We start from the raw sequence: 16580 nt of genomic DNA, 5'->3' as shown, positions 1-16580 counted from the left end.
TCAAATACAGTATTTCATTTAATTACAAGATACAGTTACAATGGAAGAGTTGTTATACAACTATCCTAAAAAACTGCCATGCCAAGTTTTCTGCTTAAACACAATGAAAATATTATTCCATAGTCAAGATTCACATTTACATGCAAATTTTACTTCTGTCCTGAACCAAGTTAGAAAAAAGCATTAAACTAGTGTTGCTATCTAAATGATACAAACTTATTCTCCCAAACTATGAAATTATAATCTCTAAAAAGTACAGTATAATATGAATCAATGTTATTCTATTTAGCAAACCTTGTGGGCAAAGCCTCAGTACTACACCTGCTGTAAAAAGAGAGGGTGGAGCAGGAGGCGGCTGGTGATGAATACCCGTTGTAACAACAGTAGGAACTGAGCTAGTTGCTGAGTTTGGGGGGGCATCCATGCCAGCAGGCTGCAATGGGGGAAGTGGAGGGGGTGGTCCTGTCAAAAACAAAGGAAAACACTGCATTCATTTATTATCCTCTAGACTTACACTACAACCAACTCATAAGGAAATTGATCTGACATGTTTTTAAGGCTATTTAAAAAAAAGGGGGTGAGAAGGCATTATATACAGACATGATGCTGTACCATTCATTCATATGGAACCATCCCCATCAGCAAGTGACTCAGAACTTAGATTACAGTGAAAAGCATTTCAATAGTTCAACATTTCTCTGGACACCTTCCTTCTATAAGCTAAATTTAATTGCTAACACAGTATTTATCTTCACCAAGAGAAGATCTTTAAAGCTCTATAAAACCCCCTCAAAGAAAAAATTCTATTTTGTAATAGTGTATAACAAAAATATTCTATGATGACAATAACTAACTTGACAGAAATTATTTTTCCAGACACCCAAGAAGAAACCTACAACTCTGGTGGAAACTCAAAGGGATCCTTCTTAAAAGTGAGGGGGTTTTTTGGTTGGTTGGTTGGTTAGTTCGACTTTTTTTTTCCCACAGGTAAGGTGAGACTTACAAAGCTGAGCAGTCAAGCCTGACATTCAATTTAATTGTTGGCAAAACCAGGTTTTAGAAAAAGATACAAAGTCACACATTTGGACTTTCCACACAGATGCGGGAATAGCATGTGAGGCAGAAATGATCACCCCAGCAATAGTTGCTCTCTATACTAAGTGAAAAAAATACATGCAAGATCTTACTTAAATATACTATCAACTGGAAATGAAAAGAGTTCAAGAAATTTCCAAGCAATAACAAATATCAATTATTCTTGAATAATTTTACCGTGGGACATCTAAGTTAATAAAAAAAAGGGAGAATCACATAAAACGAACATAACAGTTTTTGAACAACACAAGGGAACTGAATACTAAACTGCTATTTTATAAATGAGAGCCAAGCACACAAGTCCCCAAGTAATTTTTAGTGCTTCAGTCAAAGAACTTTCCAATGAAAGAGTAAACAAGCTGGAAAATTTTTCTTAGTTACTTTGAAAGTTTAGTTTCAAAATTAATCGCAAATGACATTTTCAGGTGTAAATTTGATGTGGTCATGAATTCTCTTTAATTTTATTATTACAAATGAAATGCCAAATATCTGCCGTTTCCAGGGTTTTCCCTTCTTTGCTAACAGTAGTCAATTTCAGACAACTCCTATAAAACTCAAAAACTGAGTTTTGCCACACCATGCTTTTGCTTAAACACAATTAAAATATTATTCCATATTCAAGATTCACATTTAATATGCAAATTTTACAACAATCGACTTTGCAACAATTATCATAAAAAACAGTAATTTGGGTGTAAGCTATGCCATAGTAAAGTATAGTAAAACTTTCTAAATATAGTTGGCATTCTTAAAACAGCTTTTTGCACAGCGTACAACCCAAGTAACATCCAGGCTCTTCTACTCAAAAATGGGTTTTAATCTTTTTTTAATTACCTGTTACAGGTGGAAGGCTAGGTGGTAAAGGGCCTGGTGGTGGTACTGGAGGTCTAAGATTAACAGGAGGAGGACTCAGAATTGGTGGAGGGGGAGGAAGTCCAGGAGGAGGTGGTCCTTCGACAACAGGGGGTTGTGCTGGAAAAGGCAGAATGCCAGGAAGATTCACATCTTCTACCACTACTGGATCACTTCCATGATCAAAAGGGCACATGTCTCCTCTCATACAGAAACCCTTTTCTGAAACATCAAAACCAAAAAGAATTGTTGTTAGTATACAACAGCTGTAGTTTGATTCAGAGTAAATATGACATATTCTATGTGTAATGCAGCAGTTTGTAAATTAAGAGCTTCACATACCAGCAGAAATTTATATCAGAAAATGAAATTGACCATTTAACTTTATTTTAACAGTCAGCACATAGGAAGATTGCAGCAACATTCTACCAGAGTAAACACAAGAGTTAGTTTTTTTTTTTCTTGAAGACTTAATTCTGCACTGAATTGTAACAAACTGTGAAAGCAAAGAATGAAGTGTTTCTAAGTAGAAAGTGCAGAAACTGGGACTGAGAAATCCCTATTAAAGTTAGAAGTTAATATTATAAAATTCCAACATGAGAAAATTCACTCCAATTCCTTTTTCTCTTTTGCCATTATTTCACGAAGAATTAGAATATTTTCCAATACTTTAATGCAATAATTTAAGAGCAAAAAATGTTGTTATTTACATATATATGTACTCTATATGTGTATATATATATATATTTAAATATGAAATACACACATATAAATAAAAATGAATATATATTCACTTTTCTTTTACATGTAAGTAAAACGTCGGAGTGGGTCCAGAGGAGGGCCACAAAATGATCAGAGAGATGGAACACCTCTCCTATGAGGGAAGGCTGAGAGAGTTGGGGTTGTTCAGCCTGGAGAAGAGAAGGCTCTGGGGAGACCTTATTGCAGCATTTCAGCACTTAAAGGGGGCCTATGAGAAAGATGGGGACAAACATTTTAGCAGGGCCTGCTGCGATAGGACAAGGGGTAATGGTTTTAAACTAGAGGAGGGTAGTTTCAGACTAGATATAAGGCAGACATTTTTTACAATGAGGGTGGTGAACCATTGCACAGGTTGCCCAGAGAGGTGGTAGATGCCCCATCCCTAGAAACATTCAAGGTCAGGTTGGACGGGGCTCTGAGCAACCTGATCTAGTTGAAGATGTCCCTGCTCGCTGCAAGGGGGTTGTACTAGATGATCTTTAAAGGTCCCTTCCAACCCAAACCATTCTATGATTCTATGATTATCTATTTAGCAACAGCCCCCACAAAAAAAACCAATACAAATCAGTGCAATATGGGAGAAAAGTTCAAAACATCTTCCAGTAAAATAGTAAGAAAGCTGAGTATGCAACTCCTCAAAACATGATGCTGAAAAGCAGTCTGTATTACCTCATCTTCAGGAAGAGTTAGAAAACATATAAATTGAAATTGTATGGAAAAACAGAAGTTCTGCAGAGGGTCAAGTAGAAAATATGAAAGTGCGGATTGGAAGAACAGTATGTTGGAAGCAACTATCCACTGAAGAGAGAGATGAGCTTGTAAATTTAGAAGACACAAACAGCCATGAGAAAAGCAAATGGAAGAGACATCTACTGAGAGATTTTAGTAACGGTCAGAAACGTAGGGAAAAAAAAAAGCCACCAGTAAAAATTTGAGGACAATTGTATCACAGATTTCCAACATATTACCGTTTGCTTCATACTCAGAAATTGGAAATAATAAGCTGCTACAGAAGACAGACTGTTAAAGGTACAAAGTCCCAGTGTCATGCCTGGAGATGTTATTTCAAAAGTATACTAGCCTGCATGTTTTGTTCCTTTCTAAAAAACCTGTAGTGGTGGGAGACCATGACAGAACGTTCTGCAGCTCAGCATGCATTAGAAAACTTCAAAACAAAACTACACTTTCACAACTCTACTTGTTCCAGAGTACTGTGACGTATACTGGCAAAGCTATTCTTCACAAGTACAACTCTGCCAACGCTTGAGAGCTCAGCCTCCCATTTTCTTTACTTAAAGAACAATTCTATTACAATCAGAGTTCTGAATGTAAACCAGCCTAGATCTTAAACTCATCATTGTGGTATACAACACCACCACGTCCCCTCTCCCCCCCAACCCCAAAAAACCAACTCAGAAAAAACTTTAGGGGGAAATCTAAACTCTTCTGAGCTAACAGGATGACTGGCTGAATTTAGCTAGAACACTGCCAACTGCAGCAGCCTCTTGTGTGAATTTTGGCACAAGACATGCAAAATGTTTAAGACATAGATAAGCACAAAACCCCACACCCAATTTTAAGAAACACCTACATGGAAAAAATGGGTTAACATGAGCCTGGGAAGTTGCAGCTCTAGACCTTTCTAGTTAAAAATTATCTCTTAGGATGGAATAAAAAATGATGAGGTCAGTAAGGTGCTAATCATGGCCAAAACTATCAAATACAGTATTTGGCTTGAACATAAGACAGAAAACCTGGGTAAAATTTGATTTTTTGGATAACTTTTTAATATAAATATACTAATTTTCATCTATATAAAATAATTCTAGTAGCTAAAAAAAACTATAAAAACACTAATAAAGCAAGCTGTCTAAAAGCTAAGTTAATAAAAAGTGGGATAAAATTTGCATTCAAGAATTGTGTAATAGAAAAACCACAGCATTAGAGAAGATAAGGAAAAGAAAGGAAAACTACCGCAATCTTTTCAGAAAGGGGCCAATCATAGCTGCAGGAAGCAATTAAAAAAAATACAGACTTACCATCATAATCTCTACAGCGTTTCTTTGGCAGCGGAGGTCTTCCATAGGAGTTGTGGTCCAGCTGCTCTTCATGGAACTCCGACCAGCTTTCAGTAGTGTTATTTCCATGATGAGCAGGAGCAATAACAGTAATAGTGCTGCTCAGTGTAGGGACTGGGTAGTGGCCGGATGAAATATTTGTCACAGAAGAAACTGGAGTATAATTGTTCTCTAATGGATCTGTTCTATCCATATCGTATTTTGGCTTTCCTAAATCCCTTTCTGTAAAAAAAAAACAAAAAACAAAACAAACAAACAAAAAAATTCTATTGGATGATTCCTTCTGCACAATTTCACCAGAAGCAGCCGCTAACCTGTGTAAGTATCTTATCTTTATTCCACATCAATTCAACTCAAAATATAAAAAAGATAATTGAAATGTTCTACAGGTTGCCCAGAGTACCTGTAGAGTCTCCACTCTCAGAGTTATTTATAACCCAACTGGATAGGGACCTGAGCAACCTGCTCCAGTTTATCTGCTTTGAGAAGGGGTGTTGTACTACAGGACCTTCAGAGGTCTCTTCCAACCTCAACTACTCCATGATTCTACATTCCAAAGGTTTAATCAGAAAAATAATTATCTTAAAAGTACATAGTCAGCCACTGGGATATTTTAATAACAGCTATACCCACAGTAAAGCAGAAACCCTATTTAACTTCAAGCAGAGTACATCTTCTGTAGTAATGCATATATTCTAAGAACTTCAGATGGAATGTTATTCTGAATAAAGGGAAGCAATGGGCAAGAAAAAGGTAAACATGACTTGAAAACACTATAAAAGTTACACATCTTTAACATTTCAAGACACTTATTGTTGTATCTTCATGTTGTTTATCTTCATTTTATCTGCATGCAAATGCATATATTTATCACATGCAAAGCTTTGTCATGACTGGAGACATAATAGTGCTTGACAGGTGTGGAGCACTCCTGCACAGACACAGCTGTAATGTGACCTTTTATTCTGATTACACACAAACTATCCTCTTAATTTTCCAATATTACCATCAAATAAACAGTAAGTATCCAGATGAAGACAGCAGAGTTCTGTCATGAGGTAAGTTGGTAGACTCAAATAACCCCACATTAAAGGAACTTTAATAAAAATGTCTTAAAATGGCAGATAAGTGTCAGTAAAATAGGCTTTTCTTAATGTGCTTAGAAAAAGAAACAAAGATTTCACCATAACATATTGTCCATAAGGCATTACCATTGCAGTTTATGTAAAATAATCCTTAAATTAAGATTTAATCACATTGTAATATTTTAGTTAAACTGCTGCATGCTATTTAACTTGCTCGTTCAACAATTGTTTGGAAAATATCTGCTCGCATATTTTCAGGAACTCTGCATTCCTACTTTTAAGGCTGAGTTACCAAGGCCCATTCTACAGAAAGAAAAATAATACACAGCCTTAAACCAGACTATTTTTACCTCTACATAGTCTAAGATAGAGTAAAGATATAAAATGACTCTCAATGCTCTCTTCCAATTTATCAGTAACAACTATTGGGGGAAAATGCATTCTTTTTAGCTGAATAAACAGCTTTGTTTTTAAAGAAGTTTAATTCGAAAAACTACTGTACTGAAGCCTTAACTCCTACAGATATGTAAACAAATATAAATATTTACTGTAATAATTTCAGCCCCTCCCTATGACACCGAGCAGGGGACAAGACAAAAAGAACAGAGCCGTACTGTTCTGCTTGACAAGTCATTTGCTGCCAAACAGGTAATTTCTGCCAGTTCTACCTCCATAGATGGGTATTAATTTCTGTATCTTCCCAAACCAGATTCTGAGTTTTCTAAAACTTAATGAAATGCAATTAACTCGGATTTTTCTGCCTGTCTTACAACATTGCTTAAAAGTAGGCAACACAGTCAAAGGTATTAGAGAAAAATGGAGGGAAAGAGGGAAACACGCACTGAAAACATAATCACATAGGCCTTATTTCCACAGAAAACCAAGCTAAATTTGAACAAAGAAACAAGAAAAACAGAAGAAATTTTGGTACATTTTGAACATAGTGTTTTAAGTTTAGTGTCTAAATTTTGTAGGCAACATTCACCGTATTTTAGAGACCAACTGTTGGTACCTCTGCTTCGTGTTCTGCTCCGGCTTCTGCTCCGGTCTCGGTCCCGGTCCCGCAATCTCTCTTTGCTCCAACTTCTACTTCGACTCCTGCTGTAGCTCCGACTCCTCCCTCTTCTTCTGTTATATCGATCCCTATAGGAATCTCTTCTGGGAGGATTTCGGTCATAATCCCTCTTCCGAGAACGTTCATCTTTTTTCCTTTCATCACGGCTTCTAAACATGTAATTTTGTAAGTTAATTACAAGAATTATGAAGCCATAATTTAAAACCTTAACTACCATTAAAAACCTCAAGAAATGGCAATGGAAAATTAGAGAAAAGCTACAAATGGAATCTAACTATGGCCCTTCCTTTCTTCTCAGAAGACTTTTGAAATTCTTTATTTGGTTTATGCTTTTTACTTTTACCATCCACAAGATTTTAAAACGTATCTAAGATTCTGTTTCTGCCCAATACTGTACCTTCTCCAAGTTGGAAACACCAAAAAGGTAACAGTTACTGAATGGAAGGCTTCTAAATTAAAATTATCACAATTCAATCTCAATACTGAGAACAGTAAGTGTTGTAATATAAACCACAAATCCAACATAAAAATTAATCATAAAACTCAAATGTGATAGTTGTACACAACTCAGAGACAGTTTACACTACCACTTATACACTCATCATTTAACTACATATGCATAAAATCAATAAAAGTCTTGGCTTTAGGCTTATTAGCTGACCATACGGAAAGAAAATATTTAATTTAGTAACACCATAAAAATCCAAATCCATCTGATTACTGATATAATACAAGAGGTTAAGCAAAATTTACTACCTGGTATCTCTGTAGCGAGAACTTGACTGCGGAGGGCTGTGATTTAATCTTCTAGAAAACTTTTTCTCTCGCTCTTCCTCTTTAACTATCTGAATTTAAAGTACATACATTAGATCAAAACATGAGTACACTATAATGGAGACTTCTCCACAACCAAATAAAAACAAAAAACTCAAAATGCTGAGCAAAGTCAGCGGTAACATTGAACTGAAACAACATTTTTGCATCTAATGCAATTACAGAATCTTCATAATGTATTAAGATTTCTATTTCTAGGAATATTCAAAGCACGGGTTGGGAGAAAATAAAGCAGAATAAGCAATACTTATTGTGCTGCACTAAAAATACATCTGCTTTTGCTACAGGTGGACAAAAATCCATACTGAGGTGCAGTGACAGATATATTCAGTGACATGAATATTCAACGACTGACACAGTAAGGTCTTTTCTTCATCAGCAGATCAGCTGGTTCAGATCACAGTTAAAACACTTTCATGCAGCCAAACCTAGGCTGCTGTTGAAAAGGACAAACCTACTCTTCTGGCTCATAAGAACAACATAAACACTTGTGTCAGAATAAGGATGTTATCTGGATCAAGCAGCTGGAGGAATGAGGACTGCCATTTGGAATGGCAGCCTGGATTTATGCTGAATTAAAAGGCAGCATAATTACAACAGCAATCCTGAGCAAAGAACTAATGTAGGTTGTACTGCAACTCCTACACTACTCAATAACTTAATTTACATTTGCCTCGTCAGAACCACTTTGGTTCACCTTTGAAGCACCCACTTACGTTCAGAAAAATTGTGCAGCACAAATCTTCTGACATATTTTAATGCTGTTTTGGGACTATTATTAATAAACAAATAAATATGATGAAGTTGAACCACATAATCAAACTACAGGAATGAAAAAAAAAGACATATATTTAAAATAAAATCAATGCCTACCTCTTCTTTTTTTGTCTCTTTTTCTTGGTGCTGAAAAAATTCTACTTTCAGGCTTCCTGACGATGGCTGTTCCGGTGGAGGTAGATAGCTTTTTGTATTCACAGCATCAAACAGTTTTTCCACAAATATCTGAGTTTCTAAAAGTAAAGAGTGTACAAATATCCATTATTCAAAACTTCAGTTAATATTTGCTTTAAAAATAAATAAATTATTAAAAAAAAACAAAATCAGTGTTCACCAAAAACTTAGAACAACAAGCAGTATTTTTTTAAATACTTTGCTGCTAATTTTATATTTTAAAAGGACATTTACAGAGTCAAGAAACATGTCAATGATGACAATGTTTCACAAAGGTTTTCAATCCTTGAATTATTTAATGTCTCTTAATAAAACATCTGGAAGAATATTTCTGGAATATATGCAGAGCTCCAATACTTCTAATTCTGGCAATAACTCTTAACATTCATAATTTTCTTCCAGGAATACCACAGACACAAAACATATACCTAATATATGCATATTGCGCTATATACCTGTTTTTTAAGACAAATTACTTCAAGAAAGTTGAATTACTTATTTCAAAGTAACAAAGCTAATAAAGAGACAAATGCATGATTCTATGGTAAAAGATTGTTTGAATGAATTAAACAAGAAAGACTTTTCACTCAAGCTTAATTGTTATGACAAAGACCATACCTTTCTGAAGAAATACATCCAGCTGATCAACACACAATGCCTTTAGTTCCTTTTCACTTTTATCCTTCTTTACCAAAGCCAGAACATATTTAGCTAGGGCAGATGGATCTGCATCACATCTGCAAATAAATTAATTTAAAAAAAAAAATCAAAATAGTAAAAAAAAAATAGAAGCAATTAAATTACAGAAATTAATGTCTGAAACTGGCATGACCAATACATATAGAGGACCAAAACGTTTCCTACCAAAGCAACTGGAAAACACTCACGGGTATTTTCTAAGACAGAATCCAGATATGTAAGATTGCTAAGTATCACCTTTCTTCTCCAGAGAAGCAAGTGTCTAGAATATTTCCAAACAGTATTGCATGGAGCACCTCATAGCAAACTAGAATGAACTATTTGGAGTGAAACAGCCTCAACTGCCTAATAGTCTTAAAAACAATTACAAATACAACAAATATTTCCATAATTTCCCAATGATGAAATCAGTAATTCTGAGTGTAATACTGAGTGACTGTTAATGGGGAAAAGTCAGCCTACCCAATTACAAATGAATACAGTGATACAGCAGAAGTGATCTATGCTATAAAAAAATTCAGACTCTCAGAGAGTCTTAAATATATTTTTAAAGAATCTTATTACTACCTACATCTGAACACCATAAAAAGCAGATTAACTGAAAAATCTTAATTTCGAAAGCTTAAGGAAAAAGCGGTCATATAATATTATCATAGAAATCCCCATAAGAGGTCCACAGACAATGAAGGGAAGTTTAGGGGATCATTATCCATTTTAGACATCTAAATTCCATCTAAAATTAAGTATGGAGCACTTCAGCGTAGAAGCTGATGGTCTCGTGCACATCAACAAAGAACTTAGAATGGAGTAAGCTGTATATCCACATCAAGTAGAACATTACTTAATATAACTGATACAATTTTATTATGTTTTACGAATAGTAATCTACAATGAACTTTGTAGTGGTGTTACAGAGTAAAACCCGCCAAAGCAAGTGAGAATACTGCAGAAAACCATTTCACGCTTCATAATTCAAAGCCAGTAACTAATGAAATGGTGCCACACTGGTTTATCAGGCAGAACAGCGGCATCTTCTTAAACAATTTAATCCCATTATTTAGCATAAACCAAAGGAAGACCTCAGACCCCACAAAACCAGGCAGGATTTAACATGTGCGCACTGGTCATGTCATTCAGACAGCTGGCTTGTTTGGGTGGTGATCAAAGTTAATACTAGTGTTTTGAAGACCTACAACGAGGGAAAAAAAAAATTGCACTGATGCATCCTAACTGTACATTCTCTCTAGCAAAAATAACTGAGAAATAAGTAAAATTAAACTTTTTGGTCAGAGAGTTGCACTGAATACGAGTATCACACAAATACTGTTCTAGCACAGAAGTCCAATAGTCACAACAGAGGAATAAAACAGCAGTTCCCAACCTCTTCCACATTAAAACAAATGAAATTTCAATGCTGAAGCTTAATTGTAAATCTGAATGTTGATCATTTAAATCACATGTATTTTAGACACCAGGCAGAAGAAACAAAATCCATCACCATATCACACTACCTAATTCCTCTCCCCAAATAAACTATCTCCCACACAGCAAACAACATCCTCGGTGCAAACATATCCACCAAGCAAAGGAAGCAGATCTGTCAGCATCCATCCTCAGGAGATCTTCTGGATAGCCTGCACCCAGCACAGAGTGCTCTGAAGTTAAAGGTCAGAGCTTCAAACATAACTCAGCATCCTCTAGAAAGCAGGCAATAGCAGAATTTCATGCTGTAAAAGCAACTTGAGCTGCTAGGGGACGTACCACAGTATTCTGTATTAGTCTGCATTATTTATAGACATAGAAGATGGGAGTTCACAATCAGTTTACATTCCAGAAGAACCCCCACACACTAAACCGACAAAACGCAACTACATACTGTTAATTGAAAAACAGACCGCACACCGATGGAAAACGCAGAAATGTTTTCCTTCAACTGTTTTATCTGGTTTGCCCCTGTTCAGATTTAACAATTCTTTATCCAGAAGAAAATGCTGTCCAAGCACAAAGTCATCTTGGAAGCAGGCACATAACCTCCTACAGTGGGAGCGGCAGGACTGCATGGTCCATTTTACTCTGCTACCACCTGAGCACATCATCCAAGCAGATTATCTGAAAGCCCGATATTGAACAGAGTGTTCATCCCAGGCTGCAATGAGGAGGCCCTAAGGCCAGCATTTCCTAACTTCTCAATGCTCGAATTTGCAAAATTATTTGGTTTTTTTTTTTTTTTACTGTTCCTTAATGCAACTTCGATGTCACTACAGGAGATATTCAGTCCTCTCCCACTTTCAAGCTGAATCATGCCTCGGGAAATTAGCGTGCTATTTTCATATTATCTATCTATAGTCATAATAGGAAAACAATTGGGGGGGGACGGACACAATTTTCACATGATAATCCTCAATTCTTTTCTTCTCCTTTCTATTCTCCACAAAAATCAGGTAAAACTTTACAAGCTGAATTTTTTTATTTCAATTTCCACAAATCTGGTTCTCATCTGATAATACAGTCAGCCGTCACTGTTCATAATCTGCTATAACTGATTTAAATGACAACACGTGCACTCAAAATTTAGCAAGGGAACAAAAAAAGAAAAAACAAGTCAGTCTAGAAGTTAAAACCCACTGCTGTTAGCTATTGCAATGTACTTTAATTCTCCAGCTCCTGCAGTAGTGACTATACAACAACTTCATATTCACTTCAAAGTAATTCCTCTCTCATCAGCAGGGCAGAAAATGGAAAATCTTGTCTGGAAAGCCACCTAGACTCCAGAAGGTGTAACAAAAAAATTAAAACAAAACCCCCAAACCCAAAGAAAACTGTTTAAAAATAACAAACAATTAGTGCTTTCACCCCTCTCCACCATGATGATTTTGGAAATCTTAGCAACTCTGTCCACTCTGGAATGACCTCAGAATTTGAATGCATCCACCCAACTCCAAGATACTCTAAAGAAAATATCTTCAATAAAAATGTACATAAATGTATTTATAATTTCGAAAACACAAATTCATTTTCTCCTGTGGCACTGTAATTTATCACTCTGTATGCAATACAATCACATATGAACAATGCAAAACAATTGTACTGAACTCTATTATTATTATTCAATATGTAAGTGCAGAAATTCCACTGTACACAACAGGAAGAACTTACATGCTTTCAAGGTAAAACTCTGTCTTTATTTTGGCTTTTCAACAAATACTATTTTTTGAGAAATACTACCAGACGAATTACTTCAATTGATGCTAATTAAGCAATAATGAATACAATGCATTTTGTGGTAGAGCGAGATTAAGACAACGTTTTTGTAAATTGATAGTATGATTTTATGTGATTTCTTTTCACTTTTTAAACTGCAAATGATCTTTACACAGCCAAAGGTTGACTTCCTTTTTCATGTACCAACTAGAAACAGAAGTCTCCTCTTCTATATTTGCTGTTCAAAGCGTGAAAAAACCCACAAACTGATCTGTTTTCTCCACACTATTGTGAAGACCATGCTTGTTTCTGTAGCTAGGATTCTAGATAGATTTAACAAGCTTACAGTCTGGTCTTTTACTGCTTTTCAGACTCTTACAAAATGCTTTGCCCTTTTTTTTGTTTGTTTTTTTAAAGATGATGCTAAAATTCAATTGCTAGCAACCTGAAGCAGTAGAATAAAGGAGTAACTGGTCTCATGAAGTAAAAAAGAAATTTAAACTTCATAGAACTGTGAATACAGGAGGCCTGCCTGAAAATTTCTGTTCTTTATAGCCATTAGAGTTCTGGATATTATTGTTAATGGCTTTGTTTGGGGACAGCTGCTTTTTTTAAAGCAATTCCTTTCCACTTTTTCATTCAAACCAAGTTCTGAAATGTTGTGTATAAATTCTCCATCCTTTGATTTAGTCAAAATCTGCTGGTTTGAATTATAGGGGCCTTGAGTTCTTCTGATAAACAAGTTCTTATGTTCTCTCGCTTGACAGTATTTTCTTACAGAATAGCAGCCTTTTTGTGTGAATAATATGGAATATGCTTGTTTTATCTTTGTTGTATGTACATGGCTTTTTCACCCATTTTGAGCTAGCTTTATCAGTTTTTTCTAAACCTCGCTGTATTTTATGCTCTTATAGTTGGCATTGTTTTATTAAGTGTTATCAGTTTAAAAAAAGCAGGAGAGGCATCCATGCTGATAGCAGCAAAATATACTGTGTAGCACAAGGACTTATACAGTACATATCATGCTATATTCTTGCAGATTGTAAGATTAATAGAAAAAGGTCCTTAACTGACAATTCAGAAAAAATGAGAAAAATCAGAATACCACCTACACATTTCAAATAGTCTAAGCTGCATTAAAATTTAAAAATAAATTTATATTTCAATTCTAGTGTTCGATGAATGATACACATTTTCAATTGTTAGATACAGGTTTAAAACCTCAGCTTAACTTGAACATGGTGAGGTACATCACAGACCTGAGCATAAATGGAATCTGTGTGTTAGAAGTGTGACAGAAGTTTAGACATAACTTCATTCTTATGCTAAAATTTGGCTACTAGAAAAACGTTCACCTGCATTGAAACATGTAAAACAACAATTCTCAACTTTGAATCCCATACCTAAGTCCCCTCAACTTTTTGTAGGCATGTGCTGCAAGCAGTGATAAGCATCAGTAATCACGTAAATTTCTCCTCGTTTTCTCTTTCATGTTTTCTTTAACAAACAAACAAAAACCAGTTGGCACAAGTAATCTGAACTCATTTCCACCGCAGCAAGTACATCCCAGTTCCTGCTACAATTAAACACCACAGCATGTTTTCTTACACCCACTTTCTGAATATATGATCCTAACTGGTAATGCTAAATGTTTTTACCTCTACTAATGCTTTTTTGCAGAGTCTGTACTGTATTAGTCAGAGACTATGCAGTGTCTACTGCTCTACATTAAACACGGGATATTGCTCTTGTAATCCTGCTTTTATAAACAGTATTTAATATACAGGCATAGATGGAAGAATTCTTTTGCTAGAGCTCTACATGTTCTTCACAGAATGATCTGGATAGCTCCAACTGCTAACCACCAGAGAAAACCTTCAAAAAGGAAAGTAACACCCAATCAAATATTTTGTTCAATTGTAGGAGCAAGAGTTCACAACTGCAACAAACCTCACAGAAAAGTCCAAAATCCTTTGTTCCTGATCCCATCTGGTTTTGCAGTCATTATTTGAAATTACCATTTCAAATAAAGAAAATAAAGCAGAAGAGGAAAGCTGAAGTTGTTAGAGTAAATTTAAGCCTTAAATATGTATTTTTTTTAAATAATGAATGTCTGAGAAGGGGAAAGTAATTTGGCTGAAGAGGACTCACTTCTCTGTACAGTTGGGTTTTTTTATTTAAATACTTTGCAATTCATTAAACACCACTGAATCTATCCATTTCCAATACTCAGATTTACATATTTTAAAATATAAAATACTAAATATGTTCTGAGAACCCACTTTGATTTTTATAATCACCATGCAATTACAGGCATCAGCCTTAACTTACAAAAGCAGTAGACGTGCAATACATACTAAAGTTGTTTGAAAAAAAATGTTACTGCTGTAGGAGTACCTACAAAACCCCTTATTAACACCTGAGCTTATACCGACTTAGGAAGACTTTGCCAAAATAGCTAAAAGTAATTCAGAAAGGCAGATAAGCTAAACCAGCAAGATACCTTTGTACATAAATATTGCAGAAGCAGCATTTTAAAAGATATTGAGTAGAAGCATACAGTAAATACTTCTGAAGCCTTAAGAGAGAATAAACACAAACTTTGCATACAGTATGATGAGGACATATTTTGCCAGGTTAGTGCCTAAGAAAGTGTTTAAGCATCAGTACAAAAATACATATTCAAATGAAAGACAAAACATGCTGTTTATTCGACTATTTTTAATGTAAAAGGTATCAAAAGGGAAGGCAGATCTGAAAGTCTCTGTTGGACTAAATATTCCACTATTAACTGAGAACTTTGGGCAGGTCTCCCCAGTAGAGCCCTGAACCCTCCACCAAGCAAATATTGAATATAAGGCCACTAGGACTCCTGTTCAAATACTCACACTGACAGCAAAAAAAACCCAAACCAAAAAAAAAAAAAAAAAAAAAACCAAACAAAAACCAACCCACCTGATGAATTCTTAAAACAAGAGAAGGAGGAAGAAATGCAAGGAATTAAAAAATGGCAAGCTGACTCAAGAATGATAGTTGTGAAGTTGATAATATACCTGAAAAATTCACATATTTAAATAGCTTATTAAGTTGGCTGTCTTACTCCAGTCTGGCTTACTCAAGTAACGTTTTCCAACATGACAAAGCACAGAATGAGTAAAGATACATTTCCTAGGTTTCCTACATATATACCAGGCTGAAGCCTTTTAAATTATCAACTAATTAGCTGGAGGAAAGGTCCGAAATATCTAAACCCAGATACTTTCCTCTCATAAAAAGCCCACAACTCCAGTGCTATCAAGTTCCTCATACTGCAATTCATCATTTAAGTCAGTTCTTAATAAGCAAAGTAGCCACTTTGAACTGAAGCCTTAAAAGAGTAATTATTTCTGGCCATTTTTCTTTAAAGTAGTATCTATAATGTTTGGTGCAGACCTGGTACTATGGTGCTGTAGTAAACACCACAGAAATCAGTTTAACAAGTGGACAATCCTTTGTTTTGCTAAAAATCTCACTGGCATGGCAAAACAAACTGCTGCTTAAATTTTACAGTTATTAGACAACAACGCAACCATTACATAGAAAATGAATTTCATTTTTTTATGCTTTTTGGCAACATAACTTAATTCACACTCTTCTACACAAAGTCTACCGTCTGGTGAAAATGTTTGGAAAATGTATGAAAATTCCCAAAGGGAGATAGATATATATATATATATATATATATATATGTAGTGTTTAACTGTAGAGTACATAACCCTTTTGCCAGCTGGGGGCGGGGAGGGGGTGAAATTCCCATGATGAAGCTGTCAAACTGTTATCTGACAGTTTTCACAAAATGAACATGGTTACTCTCTTAAGAGAAAAAGTGTGCTTGGGGGAGGGAGAGGAGAGAGGACAGAACAGAAGCTTCTATAAAGTTTCCCTGTAACAAAAACACTACTTGTTCAT

General features: G+C 35.3%; 1 protein-coding gene across 5 annotated transcripts in view; it reads right to left on the bottom strand.

Moving 5' to 3' along the window:
• The window catches only part of RBM26 (RNA binding motif protein 26), a 57372-nt gene that overhangs the window by 34065 nt on the left and 6727 nt on the right, over nt 1–16580 (bottom strand). For 2 of the 5 annotated variants that reach the window (XM_030036310.2, XM_030036314.2), the window contains exons 2-8: nt 9351–9469; nt 8655–8791; nt 7704–7792; nt 6858–7096; nt 4749–5009; nt 1930–2169; nt 295–462 (exon numbers count right to left, since the gene is read on the bottom strand). In XM_030036310.2, coding sequence (XP_029892170.1) covers nt 295–462; nt 1930–2169; nt 4749–5009; nt 6858–7096; nt 7704–7792; nt 8655–8791; nt 9351–9469 — 1253 coding nt within the window. The remainder of the gene's footprint in view (nt 1–294; nt 463–1929; nt 2170–4748; nt 5010–6857; nt 7097–7703; nt 7793–8654; nt 8792–9350; nt 9470–16580) is intronic. The other 3 variants (XM_030036312.2, XM_030036311.2, XM_030036313.2) reach the window with 3 other exon arrangements.

The sequence above is a fragment of the Aquila chrysaetos genome, chromosome 14 (assembly GCF_900496995.4).
Source record: "Aquila chrysaetos chrysaetos chromosome 14, bAquChr1.4, whole genome shotgun sequence".
NCBI lineage: Eukaryota > Metazoa > Chordata > Aves > Accipitriformes > Accipitridae > Aquila > Aquila chrysaetos.
The sequence above is the reverse complement of the archived record's forward strand: the minus strand, read 5'-3'. Positions and strand labels throughout refer to the sequence as shown.